The sequence below is a fragment of the Alosa pseudoharengus genome, unplaced genomic scaffold (assembly GCF_046254945.1).
Source record: "Alosa pseudoharengus isolate Yale_2024_CS ecotype anadromous, Long Island Sound unplaced genomic scaffold, YU_APseudo_1.1 YU_APseudo_1.1_scf_6, whole genome shotgun sequence".
Lineage (NCBI taxonomy): Eukaryota > Metazoa > Chordata > Actinopteri > Clupeiformes > Clupeidae > Alosa > Alosa pseudoharengus.
The window spans coordinates 41258565-41273320 of record NW_027468848.1 but is presented as its reverse complement, the minus strand read 5'-3'; the positions used below and the strand labels follow the sequence as shown (position 1 = coordinate 41273320).

General features: G+C 37.7%; 1 protein-coding gene and 1 long non-coding RNA gene across 3 annotated transcripts in view; both read right to left on the bottom strand.

Moving 5' to 3' along the window:
• The window catches only part of LOC143105671 (long-chain-fatty-acid--CoA ligase ACSBG2-like), a 32299-nt gene that overhangs the window by 5798 nt on the left and 11745 nt on the right, over nucleotides 1–14756 (bottom strand). Inside the window, exons 3-7 of one of the 2 annotated variants that reach the window (XM_076269734.1) lie at nucleotides 12738–12858; nucleotides 10622–10702; nucleotides 10387–10536; nucleotides 1013–1180; nucleotides 742–923 (exon numbers count right to left, since the gene is read on the bottom strand). In XM_076269734.1, the coding sequence (XP_076125849.1) occupies nucleotides 742–923; nucleotides 1013–1180; nucleotides 10387–10536; nucleotides 10622–10702; nucleotides 12738–12858 (702 nt within the window). The remainder of the gene's footprint in view (nucleotides 1–741; nucleotides 924–1012; nucleotides 1181–10386; nucleotides 10537–10621; nucleotides 10703–12737; nucleotides 12859–14756) is intronic. The other variant, XM_076269735.1, reaches the window with a different exon arrangement.
• Nucleotides 3439–6024, bottom strand: LOC143105679 (uncharacterized). The gene is made up of 3 exons (XR_012983518.1): nucleotides 4641–6024; nucleotides 3891–3961; nucleotides 3439–3569 (listed from the first exon to the last, which is right to left on the bottom strand). It is a non-coding gene; the product is annotated as an uncharacterized LOC143105679 (long non-coding RNA).

Here is a 14756-nt window from a genome sequence, read left to right as displayed (position 1 = left end):
TGTTTAATGATTTAAAATTGTTACAAAAATACTTAGGGTTTTAAAAACATCAGTTAACCTCTGTACATATGTATTTGATAGAAAAGACAGTTTTTTTTGCTAAAATGACACTGTTTTTACCAGAAATGTCCCCATAGCATAGCAAAAAGTGGCATAGCCATATTGGATTTTTGGACAAAATTCAACATGCCCCAAGTTTTAATCTGTTCCAATAGGGGTTCTGACTAGGAATCCATGAAGAAAACTTTGACCAAAAAATAGGCCTAATCTTTCCAGCAGATGACCTGTCTACCTAGCCTGCAGATTGCATCCCCTCATGTAATTCCTCAGAATTGCATTTCTAGTTATTATTATTATTATTATTATTATTATTATTATTACCAATAATAATAATAATAATAATAATAATAATAGTTTTATTATGTATTTTCATTTGTCCTTCCTTGTCCACAATTTTATGTAGGTTATCTTAATATTTATTTAATTTTGTTTTATTTGCAGGCTTATATTTTTTTACTACAATTATTATACTATTTCTTTTGTTTTTTCATTGTTACTGTAATCTCAGCTTCACTAAAAATGAGGACTACCCTCAATGAACCTCCGAGGATAAATTAATTAATGAATCAATCAATGAATCAATCAATGAATTAATCAATGTCAACAAGCCTTATCAAAATTCACATTTTGCATTGGTTTAGTTCAAGTTAGTTACGTAAATTTGTAAATGTTTTCACACACCCATTCATTTCATTTTGACTGGCCTTAGACCCTTTTTCTTTGGCCCAATCAACCACTTGTTTTTGTAAAAATGAGGACTTGGCACCAACTTCTTTCATCCTCTCATGCATCTTTTCCCACACACGTGGTACCCCCAGAAAACTTGTTGGATGTACCTCTCGTAGAGTCTCCACTAAAGAGCCCTGGGGATCAAGAAAAGATGACAGTATAATTTACTGCAATTTTCTTTCAAGGATTCTAATGTTTATGACTAAAACGAACAAATCAATACCTTCAGAGCATCTGGCTGAGCAAAACTGGTTGTTGCTGCAAACCGCATAGTAATCCATATGTCGTTCACCTGAGCGGCCACATGACTGAGAGGCAAGTAACTGACAACCTCTTCCTCACACATCTTCAAATTAGTCATGGTTCCTACAGCATTAGCAATCCATGTGATCTATATAAATGTTTCAACAAAAGACAAGAGTAGAACATTAAGCATGATACTATGCACCTTAATGAGATTCCTAGGGCCTTAGGAATAAAAACAGCTCCATAATATCACAGATCCACCACCATAATTATCATTAGCAATAACGTAATGATTTTAATGTAATAAAGACATTGATGTAATTACTTGCCAATAATGTAATAACATTTCTGAACCAATAACGTAATAACTTTTTGCCAATTATGTAATAACTTAATACATCATTTTTTTTCAATTAACTCATTGAATGCCAAGCTGTTTTCGGGAGCTTTGTCCTAGAGTGCCAGCAATCTAGACCATTGTTGATGATTTTTGTACAGCCACAGCATATTCTGTGTTATAGCTATGAACACATACAATAGCTTGATTAAAAGGTGGAACTTTAAGCTCTCGGTGGGTGCAAACCGTATATTTCTACACACCTCTGTTCCTGAGAAATCCCAAGCTAAACAGTGGCTAGGGGGGGGGGGGGGGCTCCTAGCATTTCTAGCGACGCCCCTGACCTCGGTATTTGAAAAATTCTGGCTACGGCCTTGGATGCAGGCAGCTCACTGCGCCGGGATTAGTGTGTGCTTCACCTCAATGTGTGTCACTGTGTGCTGTGTGTGTTTCACTAATTCACGGATTGGGATAAATGCAGACCAAATTTCCCTTACGGGATCAAAAGAGTATATATACTTATACTTATACTATACTAATAGAATGGTAACAATAGCTTAAAATTTCTCCTAAAAGAGGTAAACGTTTGTGACAATCGTCATCTTGCTTTCAAGTAATAAACAGTTGGAAACGTTTTAAAATAAAGACCTATTTCTTTACACAGTCAAAAGTCTTTGCAATCTTCCTAGTAGATATTTTACCTCAAAACACAGGTAAGCCTAAATGCAGTTCAGCCACTGACCTAGCCTGCTAATGCTATCGGAATAGATAGTTATGGTTTGAATTCCATGATACTATCATTGAAAGACCACTTGGTCATAGCCCAATATATATATAGAACTAAATGCAAACACATCTACCTAGCTATATTTTGCTGGAATTGTACCAGAATGCCTACAGAAGCAGAGAATGTGTGCTGCAAGACTTCTCCGGTAATGAGAACTATGGCTTTGATAGCCTGACATTGGCAGAGGTTAGCCTACTCAAGTTGTTTTATGTCACGTATGACAGAAAAAGTAGCCTACTATAAGAATCTTATAGTATTTTGGGACTAAATATTACAGTAATTTTATAGGAATACTATACGTCCCCTTAGAATTATAGGGTTCTATCTACGTTCTGAGTAGTTCTGAGATATTGAGCTTCAAAGTTTTAGAATTCCATAGAGTTATACTGAAGTGGAACAAACCTCTTCAGATATAAGGTCCAAAAATGCATACAACTCCAAGAAACACCTCACCTCATCTTCTTAAGATGTCACAGAACAAGAATATGTCAATAACTCAATTTTGACAAAAATGTCAGATAGAACCTTATAAAATGTTAAGGGGACGTATAGTATTTGGACTACTATAGAAAAACTATAGCGGTTACAGGATATTATAGAGTTATTATTAGTACTTCTACAGTATGTCCCAATTATTCCTATAATAATTATTCCTATAATATTACTATATTTTGTCCCAAATACTATAAGATTCCTATATTACTTTTTCGTAAAGGGATTGCTCATGTGGTTAGAAAAATGGGCAACACCAGTACCCCTGTTGTCTGTATGACCAGTCTGCCTTAGCATAATGTACTCCCTTCAAAATGTACTAAACATTCGACTATGACGACTATGGCCCTCTGTGAGACAGAAGATATGAAAGGTAAGATAAACCTTTAGCTTAAAAGGGACAAAAACTGATGAAACTCCTAAAACAAATATACAAAACAGGTCAATTTTCAATAAATAACTTTATTATATTTACATTTACATGGTACTCAAAGTGTGGTCCGCAAGCTATCTCAAGTGTTCCACAAGTAGATGTGGTAAAATATAATAGATGAGTTGTTTGCAATATTGAACCAACTTGTATGTAAATCCAAACAGTACTGATGTAACCAGTTTAAATCATATGAATCCTCTGACACCATAAGCAAGGTGCAAAGACAATAAGCAAGGTGGTTCAGTGAGAAGGCCTATTGTGTAATATACTGTTGAAGTAGGTCTACTGTTTTATGACAAATATATTGCAGTCTATTAAAATAAACACAAAATAACACAAAACAAGAACATCCAAACTATGCACAGAATTAACAATGTCCTCTTTTTGCCAGACGATGCAGACATCTGGCCTACAGATCCTTTGTAAGATGGTGCTGGGATTATTTAGGGAAAAAGGTCTGAGTTGTTGTTTCGGCTTGTATTGTCCTGGGGATTCGAAGGGACAACACACAAAACACATTCGTTGGCTGTGATGATTCTATTACATTGCTCTTTGATTGCGCTGGGCCATAGGTGGAGCCATCAGGTGTTTCATCAGGTCCATTTACACAGGTGTATTAATCAAGCACCATGCAGTGTGCATTCATAATTGAGGTGCTTGATTTTATACACCTGTGGAAAGTGACCTGAAGAAACCCATGAATTGACTTTCCCAAACATTGACGAGCACATAAGAACCTGTATTAGCCTCCTAGAAAAAGACTTCTAGAAACTAACTAGCACAACAATAAAAGTTAGATCACAAACCTTTGCTTCTAACGTGATGAGCTAATGTAGGCTAGAAAGCTGTGTAGCCTGACATGAGGACATGAGGTGCTCTGGAAGACATACAAAACACTAAGTAAACAGCAAGTAATCAAACAAAACATCATTGTAGGCCTACAAAGGTCAATGTAATAATGGCAAGAAGACATAAATTAGACTGAAGTGTAAATACCTGAGCTCTAGTGACAGAAACTTAGCTTAATAGTGCACGGGTATTGTGTTTTTGATTTTCCCTGTTTAGACTAGAACAATACCCGTACTTAGTTGAGCATAAGATATTGTTGCTAATATTATTATTTGTGGTTTAACGCTTAGGTTAGAAGATTATAGGTTCAACAAGCTAAATCTCTGGGTAGTGTGGTCAGTTTCTTATGAGTGTAGCTACACCAGGCACGTAACTGAAGCATTCCATTCGCGTTATGTACTGCAACAATTAGCTTCCAATAGGCCTAATCAATGGAAGTAGCTACACCTGGCGTGTTAGTGGCCTGTAGGCTACGTTCGGGAAAATAGACCATTCCTCTAATTGATTTTACCAGAGCCCTTCCTATTAGACATTCTCTGATTTTACACGTCGCGAACAGAACACTTCAGTTACGTGCCTGGTGTAGCTTCCTGTAATATAGGCTAGCCTAAGCCTAGCTTGTACCCTTTTCATGTATGCTAACGTGAATAATATGAACATGCTATTTTGTAACAGATGTTAGGTGGAAAAGTTTTGTTTGTACTTACAGCCTGTGAGCTGGTGGTCGATCGTCATGACTGTTCAGAACCAGGTTTTCAGAACATCGATGCAAAACCACTTTCTATCTGTAGGCAGTGAGTGTGGTTGAAATGATTGGAACACAGAACTAATGTTGCACTACTTCGGTGGTGGTGTTCCAACGATAAATCCGAACCATTTCTTCCTCAACTCATGTTTCTAAGGCAAGACATGCAACATTGATGTGTTATTGCCACAAATAACACAGGCACGATTTTTTTCCGCCATGTTAGCAACTTGCTGTTAGCTCCTACTAGCTGCAGAGAGACAATCCCCTAGCCGCAAAATCTTCCAGTCTTCCTGTAGGCGGTCACAAGCCAAGGTGGGCGAGGCCATGAATAATCAGTTTCCCTTCGGCGTCATTGGGAAGGGCTCTTTCTGATTCGCTTGTTTTTCCGTGTATTTTCTTTCATTGGCTAATGCGGGCAATGGGGGTAGAAGATCATTTTCACGTGCAGCATGCATATGCAACTTGGAGTGAGCTATAGCATTTCGAAAGTAACAAGTATTAAACGGTTTCTCAGTGAATGAGACCTTTAAAAAAGAAAAAAATCAAGCAGCGAAGGCATCCATAGTGTTTTGTACCTTTTCTTTCTATTATTATTATTATGACTGCCGCACAGTGAAGCGGCGGTCATATAGGTTTGGATTTTTTTTCTTCCGCATTGTTTTTTTTTTCTTCGACACTGAAAGACCGGGGTGCAGGAAACTTGGTGGGCATGTAGCCCCATGGAAGACACGGAACCATTGTTTTTCGTTTTGATCCGTTGTGCCCCTGCCGATCTGGGGGTCGTTTCTAGAAAAGTTAGCAACGACGTTACTCAACCACCATGGTACGACGCAACTTGCGACCAAACAACGACATTGTTACACCTGTTTCCAGAAAGCATCGTACCTGTGTCGCAATTCGCTACCTCCGACGTTCGAACACTGTAGTTCCAACAACCTTGTTGATGATGCAGCGATACATATCATTGGTGGAAACAGTGGCAACGTGTAATACCCCACCCCCCCATTGCAAGTATATAAAACATTTTACTGAAGCCGACCAATGTGTGCCATTATTTGTGTTAAATATCTATGTTGGAAAAAATATACTGTAGCCTGGGCGAATGTCTGGGTATCGCAAATGTTATCAACTCTCGTGGCTTAACGGCAACACGTCAGTGCACTACGCGCTCGGCCAGAGTTCGCTTCCTATCTCTTCTTTTCACCTCTGAGTAAGAGTAGGCCTACGAGACACAACAATAGGTTTTGACCATACATATTTATGTATAGTTACTCTACATCGAGAGACCATAGGTACAAGACATCAGTCAAAAACAATTGAATCTAAGTGTCACACTAGTTCACCTGCAGGTAGCGAGAAGCAAATCTCACATCATAAGAAAATCGAACCTACAACGCTGGGATAAAGTCACTTGCTTTAGCCACTACACCATTTATCACTGCTGATTTTAAGAGTCTGTGAAGATTATAATACTAGCTTATCAAAAAGCATGGCAATACTCGAATTAACATAAATAGCAAGAATGAGCCAAGTAGGGGAGTCAGTCTCTTAATCAAAATAAAGCTACAGGATAGATCAATCATTGAGTCACGAGATAAACATCCGCTTCGTAATTTTTCAAGTATAATTTTTGGTTAGGCGGTTGTGATTTTAGCTTAGGCGCTCCGGACACCAACAGGAACTACCAAGGAACGACACAAGTGCGACTGCCTAGGGGCAGTAGTTCAAATGACCAAACTTTGCATCCTTGTTTGCGACTGAGAGTTCGAACTACCCTTTCTAGAAACACCAAATCCAAGAACGATGGAGCGAACTACCAAGGCTGCAACGCAAGTTAGCAAACGACTCTTTCTAGAAACGAGCCCCTGGTTGGATCAGGAATTTTCATTCTGATTGAGGTGTTTATATGACAATTTTCATTCTGATTGAACCATTATTCAGTTTTCTAATCGGATTAGAAGTGTCAATGTAAACATGGCTTATGGCAGCTAATAGAACCATCTGGTAAATAGTTTTGAAATTGGGCCACAGGTGATAAAAGTACACACTTTCCATAGTCAAGTAGAAGTACAGATACATCTGTAAAAAAAAAAACGTATTGTGAACGTGATTTTACTTCTTTAATAGTAGTAGTGATAGTAAGGGATAATGTCCACGAGGTGTCCTAAAATATGGAATTAATGAATGAGGTGGAGGCAAAGACCTACCCGGCATGCAGCAGAGGTCTATGATGTTAACCCTATCTGCAATTTTGTTGGTATGCTTTTGCCTGTGTGATGGTTGCAAAGGCTATTTGAGGCAACACATTTGCTAAACCAAGTTAACCAGTTGAGTTTTGTTGCAGATTGAGGTCAAATTCGATACAGCAGAATATTCAAGTGTTCCAATTTTTGGTTTTGTAAATATGCTGTGTTGAATTGATGTATTTCATATTGAGACATCAATTTGAATACAAAAATGTATGAAGCATTTTGTGCAGACATACTGTATGTATTTTATGTACTTTTTACAATTGTCCAGGCACCACTAATACTTTGCAATTATCAATCATCCTATTTTTTCAGGCACAGAGACATGTATGTAATGTCAAGCGCTTACCCTGAATGTGAAACTACCTGTGTGTTTCTTGCAATAAATTACCTTCACTAATCATCCAACCAGGTTTTCAGAACATCGATGCAAAACCACTTTCTATCTGTAGGCAGTGAGTGTGGTTGAAATGATTGGAACACAGAACTAATGTTGCACTACTTCGGTGGTGGTGTTCCAACGATAAATCCGAACCATTTCTTCCTCAACTCATGTTTCTAAGGCAAGACATGCAACATTGATGTGTTATTGCCACAAATAACACAGGCACGATTTTTTTCCGCCATGTTAGCAACTTGCTGTTAGCTCCTACTAGCTGCAGAGAGACAATCCCCTAGCCGCAAAATCTTCCAGTCTTCCTGTAGGCGGTCACAAGCCAAGGTGGGCGAGGCCATGAATAATCAGTTTCCCTTCGGCGTCATTGGGAAGGGCTCTTTCTGATTCGCTTGTTTTTCCGTGTATTTTCTTTCATTGGCTAATGCGGGCAATGGGGGTAGAAGATCATTTTCACGTGCAGCATGCATATGCAACTTGGAGTGAGCTATAGCATTTCGAAAGTAACAAGTATTAAACGGTTTCTCAGTGAATGAGACCTTTAAAAAAGAAAAAAATCAAGCAGCGAAGGCATCCATAGTGTTTTGTACCTTTTCTTTCTATTATTATTATTATGACTGCCGCACAGTGAAGCGGCAGTCATATAGGTTTGGATTTTTTTTCTTCCGCATTGTTTTTTTTTTCTTCGACACTGAAAGACCGGGGTGCAGGAAACTTGGTGGGCATGTAGCCCCATGGAAGACACGGAACCATTGTTTTTCGTTTTGATCCGTTGTGCCCCTGCCGATCTGGGGGTCGTTTCTAGAAAAGTTAGCAACGACGTTACTCAACCACCATGGTACGACGCAACTTGCGACCAAACAACGACATTGTTACACCTGTTTCCAGAAAGCATCGTACCTGTGTCGCAATTCGCTACCTCCGACGTTCGAACACTGTAGTTCCAACAACCTTGTTGATGATGCAGCGATACATATCATTGGTGGAAACAGTGGCAACGTGTAATACCCCACCCCCCCATTGCAAGTATATAAAACATTTTACTGAAGCCGACCAATGTGTGCCATTATTTGTGTTAAATATCTATGTTGGAAAAAATATACTGTAGCCTGGGCGAATGTCTGGGTATCGCAAATGTTATCAACTCTCGTGGCTTAACGGCAACACGTCAGTGCACTACGCGCTCGGCCAGAGTTCGCTTCCTATCTCTTCTTTTCACCTCTGAGTAAGAGTAGGCCTACGAGACACAACAATAGGTTTTACAATAGGTTTTGACCATACATATTTATGTATAGTTACTCTACATCGAGAGACCATAGGTACAAGACATCAGTCAAAAACAATTGAATCTAAGTGTCACACTAGTTCACCTGCAGGTAGCGAGAAGCAAATCTCACATCATAAGAAAATCGAACCTACAACGCTGGGATAAAGTCACTTGCTTTAGCCACTACACCATTTATCACTGCTGATTTTAAGAGTCTGTGAAGATTATAATACTAGCTTATCAAAAAGCATGGCAATACTCGAATTAACATAAATAGCAAGAATGAGCCAAGTAGGGGAGTCAGTCTCTTAATCAAAATAAAGCTACAGGATAGATCAATCATTGAGTCACGAGATAAACATCCGCTTCGTAATTTTTCAAGTATAATTTTTGGTTAGGCGGTTGTGATTTTAGCTTAGGCGCTCCGGACACCAACAGGAACTACCAAGGAACGACACAAGTGCGACTGCCTAGGGGCAGTAGTTCAAATGACCAAACTTTGCATCCTTGTTTGCGACTGAGAGTTCGAACTACCCTTTCTAGAAACACCAAATCCAAGAACGATGGAGCGAACTACCAAGGCTGCAACGCAAGTTAGCAAACGACTCTTTCTAGAAACGAGCCCCTGGTTGGATCAGGAATTTTCATTCTGATTGAGGTGTTTATATGACAATTTTCATTCTGATTGAACCATTATTCAGTTTTCTAATCGGATTAGAAGTGTCAATGTAAACATGGCTTATGGCAGCTAATAGAACCATCTGGTAAATAGTTTTGAAATTGGGCCACAGGTGATAAAAGTACACACTTTCCATAGTCAAGTAGAAGTACAGATACATCTGTAAAAAAAAAAACGTATTGTGAACGTGATTTTACTTCTTTAATAGTAGTAGTGATAGTAAGGGATAATGTCCACGAGGTGTCCTAAAATATGGAATTAATGAATGAGGTGGAGGCAAAGACCTACCCGGCATGCAGCAGAGGTCTATGATGTTAACACTATCTGCAATTTTGTTGGTATGCTTTTGCCTGTGTGATGGTTGCAAAGGCTATTTGAGGCAACACATTTGCTAAACCAAGTTAACCAGTTGAGTTTTGTTGCAGATTGAGGTCAAATTCGATACAGCAGAATATTCAAGTGTTCCAATTTTTGGTTTTGTAAATATGCTGTGTTGAATTGATGTATTTCATATTGAGACATCAATTTGAATACAAAAATGTATGAAGCATTTTGTGCAGACATACTGTATGTATTTTATGTACTTTTTACAATTGTCCAGGCACCACTAATACTTTGCAATTATCAATCATCCTATTTTTTCAGGCACAGAGACATGTATGTAATGTCAAGCGCTTACCCTGAATGTGAAACTACCTGTGTGTTTCTTGCAATAAATTACCTTCACTAATCATCCAACCAGGTTTTCAGAACATCGATGCAAAACCACTTTCTATCTGTAGGCAGTGAGTGTGGTTGAAATGATTGGAACACAGAACTAATGTTGCACTACTTCGGTGGTGGTGTTCCAACGATAAATCCGAACCATTTCTTCCTCAACTCATGTTTCTAAGGCAAGACATGCAACATTGATGTGTTATTGCCACAAATAACACAGGCACGATTTTTTTCCGCCATGTTATTATCAATCATCCTATTTTTTCAGGCACAGAGACATGTATGTAATGTCAAGCGCTTACCCTGAATGTGAAACTACCTGTGTGTTTCTTGCAATAAATTACCTTCACTAATCATCCATTCTGAATGTAATCTGTGAATTGCCCTAAAAATACTCACATTATCATGACTCAGCATGACACCCTTTGGGTTTCCTGTGGTCCCGGAGGTGTAAATAAGAGTACAGCATTCATTTGGTGCCTGTTTTTTTATCACATCATCCAGCACCCCATCCGGCACCTCTTCACCCAACTTCATAAACTCTGTCCACTGAGAAAACAGCAAGATATTTAAATGCTATGAAATGCTGTATGAAATGTTTTATAACACCCTATTATAGTCAATTCAAACTTACAGTGTATACATTCGGAAGCTTCTGTTCTAGATCACCTTTGTATTGAACAATGGCTTTCAAATGCGGCAGTTGGTCTTTCACCTAATTAATAGGACAAAAAAATAGATACAATATAGAGATACATCGTAATAATGATTTCCATTAAGACTTCTGTCGAACATCAAATCAATGTAAAGCGCTTGTTTTGGCTAAGAAAAATATATACTTGGAGACGTTTCATGCTGACAAGCACAACTATCAACTGCAAAAAATAAAATCTAACCAACTGTTATTAATATCATATTAAGATAAAATATATATATATACATATATTTAGAAAAAAAGAGACTTACAGCGCTCTCTCGTAAGAGAATTTTGACTTGATGTAATAAGAGTATCAAGACAAATTTGGTCAACATACTGGCAGACAAATTTCTTTGTTTCTAAGATAAATTTCAAATTTGCTTGTTTTCATGATGAGACATCTTAAAATAAGTCAAACTCTTCTTAAAGGTACTGTACACATATTCAACGCTTCACTAAAGGGAAGAGGAGAGATAGACTTCTCTGCATAGTGTGTCTGCCTCTCCACCCTCTCCATGTTTGAGTACTGATTGTCCACTACTGTTTTACTACTGTCCACATGCAGCCTAATGTTTTACTACTGTTTTTACTGCTACACTGTTTTTCATGCTATATTAGCACACATGACCAATGGCTTCTGCTACAATACTGAATGGCTGTAACCCTATTACCTCAACCTATTCTTGCACTGATAGTTTTTCTTATCTTCTACTGTCTCTTTTGTACAGTGGAGTTTTGTTATATGTATATACTTATATTTACTCTTTCTGCTGTAAGTGCATGTTGTGTGTGATGTCTGTATGCTACTGAGACCTTGAATTTCCCCTTGGGGATCAATAAAGTATCTATATATCTATTTATCTATCTACATTTGCAAGAGTTTTACCTTTATACAGTATAACCTCTACAAAGCCTATTTGATGGTAAATTAACTTGTAATAGGGGAATCGTTCACCTAGCATAGCTATGGAGCATAGCCATAGGGGGTTGCTACTGAGAGAACCAGCAATGCAACTTCAAGAATTGCTGACAATGGCGACATCTTGCAAGAATCGTGAAATATTACCTTGTCATATAGCTCTTTAGAGATAGTTTTTGCTTATAGTTTGCTTGATAGTTTTGTTTGTCCATGTCGCACAACAAAAGCATTTTCATTGTGTACAGGGGGAATAAGCTATGAGAAGTAGGCTATTTACAATGACAAGTATTTACTTGCTAGTCTTATTGCATTTCTTCAAAAAAGTCTTGTTTCAGTTTCAGTTTTAAAGATAAGTTTTACACAATAAGTTTTTTATGGTCATCAGGCAAAAATGGATAATTTGAATGAGTTAATTTACACTGCAAAAACAGTTTATCTAATAAAATCTAACCAAGTGTTATTAATCTTATATCAAGATCAAATCAAATCTAGTTGGTATTGTTTTCAGTATTTGAGACTTACCTAGCGCTTTCTCATAAAATCATTTGACTTAATTTAAGAAGAATTTGACTTCTTTTAAGAAGCCTCATCCTAAAAACAAGTAAATTTGTCTGCCAGTGTGTTGAGTAAATTTGTCTTGAAAATAAGTCATAGTCTTCTTAAATTAAGTAAAAAATATGATCCTTTGAGTGCTATGTAAGTCTCAAACATATCTTGCATTGGCATTTTATAACTGGACAAAATGAAACATCTTGTAATTGGAATATTGAACCATTTCAAACAATTATGTTTGTGGTGTATTTAACAGTGTTATTAGGTCATATTGAAGCTTGAGTAATTTTAGGTCTAAAGTTTCTTGAAGTAGTTTGACCAGGTCATAATGAAGAATGTATAATGCCACTTCAATATCTTATGTGGTTAGCATTTATAACAGGACATAATGAAACATGTATAGTAACAAATCGATTTTTTGACCCTAATATAAGATAAATAACACTTGGTTACATTTTATTTTTTGCAGTGTAACTTTATGTCTGTTGTTTTTCTTTCAACAAAACTTGCATGTTTTTCCAATGCTTAATAACTTTGTGTGGATAGGTGCAATCAATTTGTGGAATGTAATAAATAATTTACCTGAAGAACTTTGATGAGCTGCTTCTGGTTTTCTACCACAAGTACATTGGCTTCACAGTTGTTAGCCACATACTGACATGCTTCAGGAGTGTTGGTGGTATAAATTCCTGTGGAAAGGCCCCTTTTTCACCAAAATCAAAATAATATGTTAACATGTCTATTATTACAGTATTTACTAGGAGGGTAAACTTTAAAATAAATTTCCCTTGAAGGGAACCTCTGGTCTAACAATTTGTGGATGATAACAATGTATTCATCCACAAATGTATTACGGACCAAAATGACATAAATCGGTGCAGTTTTGAGAAAGACCAGAACATGTAGGGGTGGTGGTAGCATAGTGGTTAAGGTGCGCTATGCAGTAGCCACAAAAGTTGTGGGTTCAATTCAGGGCTTCCACCGTTGTGCCTTTAAGCAAGGTACTTAATTCCAAAATGCTCCGGGAACAATTTAATCCCTTGTAATGTAATTCACACATGTAAATCACTTTGGAGTAAAAATATCTGCTAAATAAATAAATGCAATGAAAAGAAATAAATATGCTTTTACAACTGAAGGGAATAATTCTGTATTCATATTTTATGTGAATGGTTTAATGATTCAAGTCTTTATGACTTAAATACTGTGTAGTTCTTATGGTCATTTGTGATTTTGTACCCATGTGTACCCTGTGTGTGTGTCTTTGGTCTGTATGCAAGCATCCTTTGTTTATCCTTGAATTCAGTGAAAGCCTGTCTATAGCCCCTTGCCTATCACCAGGTGTGAAATGTTGATGTTTGTAGAACTGCATGTGTCCAAGCCTCTGAAGGACTTCCCAGGAAAGGGGGTAGTTTTAATTAAAAGACAATAGAAGCTGGCCAGATGTCACCCAAAAGGCCACATCCCCCATACACCACACCTTTACCTTGCATATTCATACCAGTAGGTCACTCCCTCTCTTTGTGTGTAACTTTAAATATGGTCTCTGTTAGTCAGAGTCAGACTGAGAAGTCAGAGAAATACTGAGAACATCTGGTGGAAACCAATGATGGGGTGACCCAAACATGTACATCTCTCCCTTGAGGGCCACTGGCCCTCATTGAAAAGAATAACGCCTGGATGCTGATCTGCATCGTCCTGATTAAGTCTCAAGAGAAATATGGTAGTAAAAATATACTATCACAACTGAATATCAGGGGAAATAGGTATTGAATGCATCAATATTGGACACTATCTCCGCGATCTAAAACACATTTTCACTGAATATCTTAGGAGTTTGTCCAGTCCACATTAGGGGTGGTTTTGTTATCAAATGTTATCAAACATCTGGTGCCTGGTGCAAAAAGGCGGTTCCTATGTTTCTTAATCAATCAGGGGTGTGTTTTCGCCATAACATCATTAATCATTTTTGTAACATCAATCTGACATTCCCTTTGGGCAGCCGTGAGCCTTCACCTCACTGTGTGTTTCACTAATTCACGGATTGGGATAAATGCAGAGACCAAATTTCCCTCACGGGATCAAAAGAGTATATATACTTATACTTATACTTAACAGCAAGCAGTGCAACTTCAAACAGCGCATCGACATTTTGATAGTCACATTTAATAGTGGCACATTTAAAGGAATCTGCTTGCATGTGAGGCTGTATGGAACAGGTATTCCACTAAACCATGCTTTACTAAACCTAACCTAGCAGAGTAGGCTACACACATCTGCACTCGACTATTATTTGAACTCATAGGCAAAGTGAAACTAACTTCAGCGTGGTTTCATAATCAATGACAAAACAGTTCTACACAGTTAATTACTTTCCCTATTGACTGACAAGGGGTTACCATCGAAAACATAGCCTGAAAAAAGCAACATTTACCCCAATAATGTTTGAATGACTAAATAAAAACCCTAAGGATATTTATCCTGCAGATGAGTTACTGCTTACATCTCCTGACAGTGCATCTTCAACTGTGCTTTATATGTGCCTTTCGCTACACCAGGTTTTTCTTGGTCAGTGGCATAACATTTTTAGAGGGTGTATGA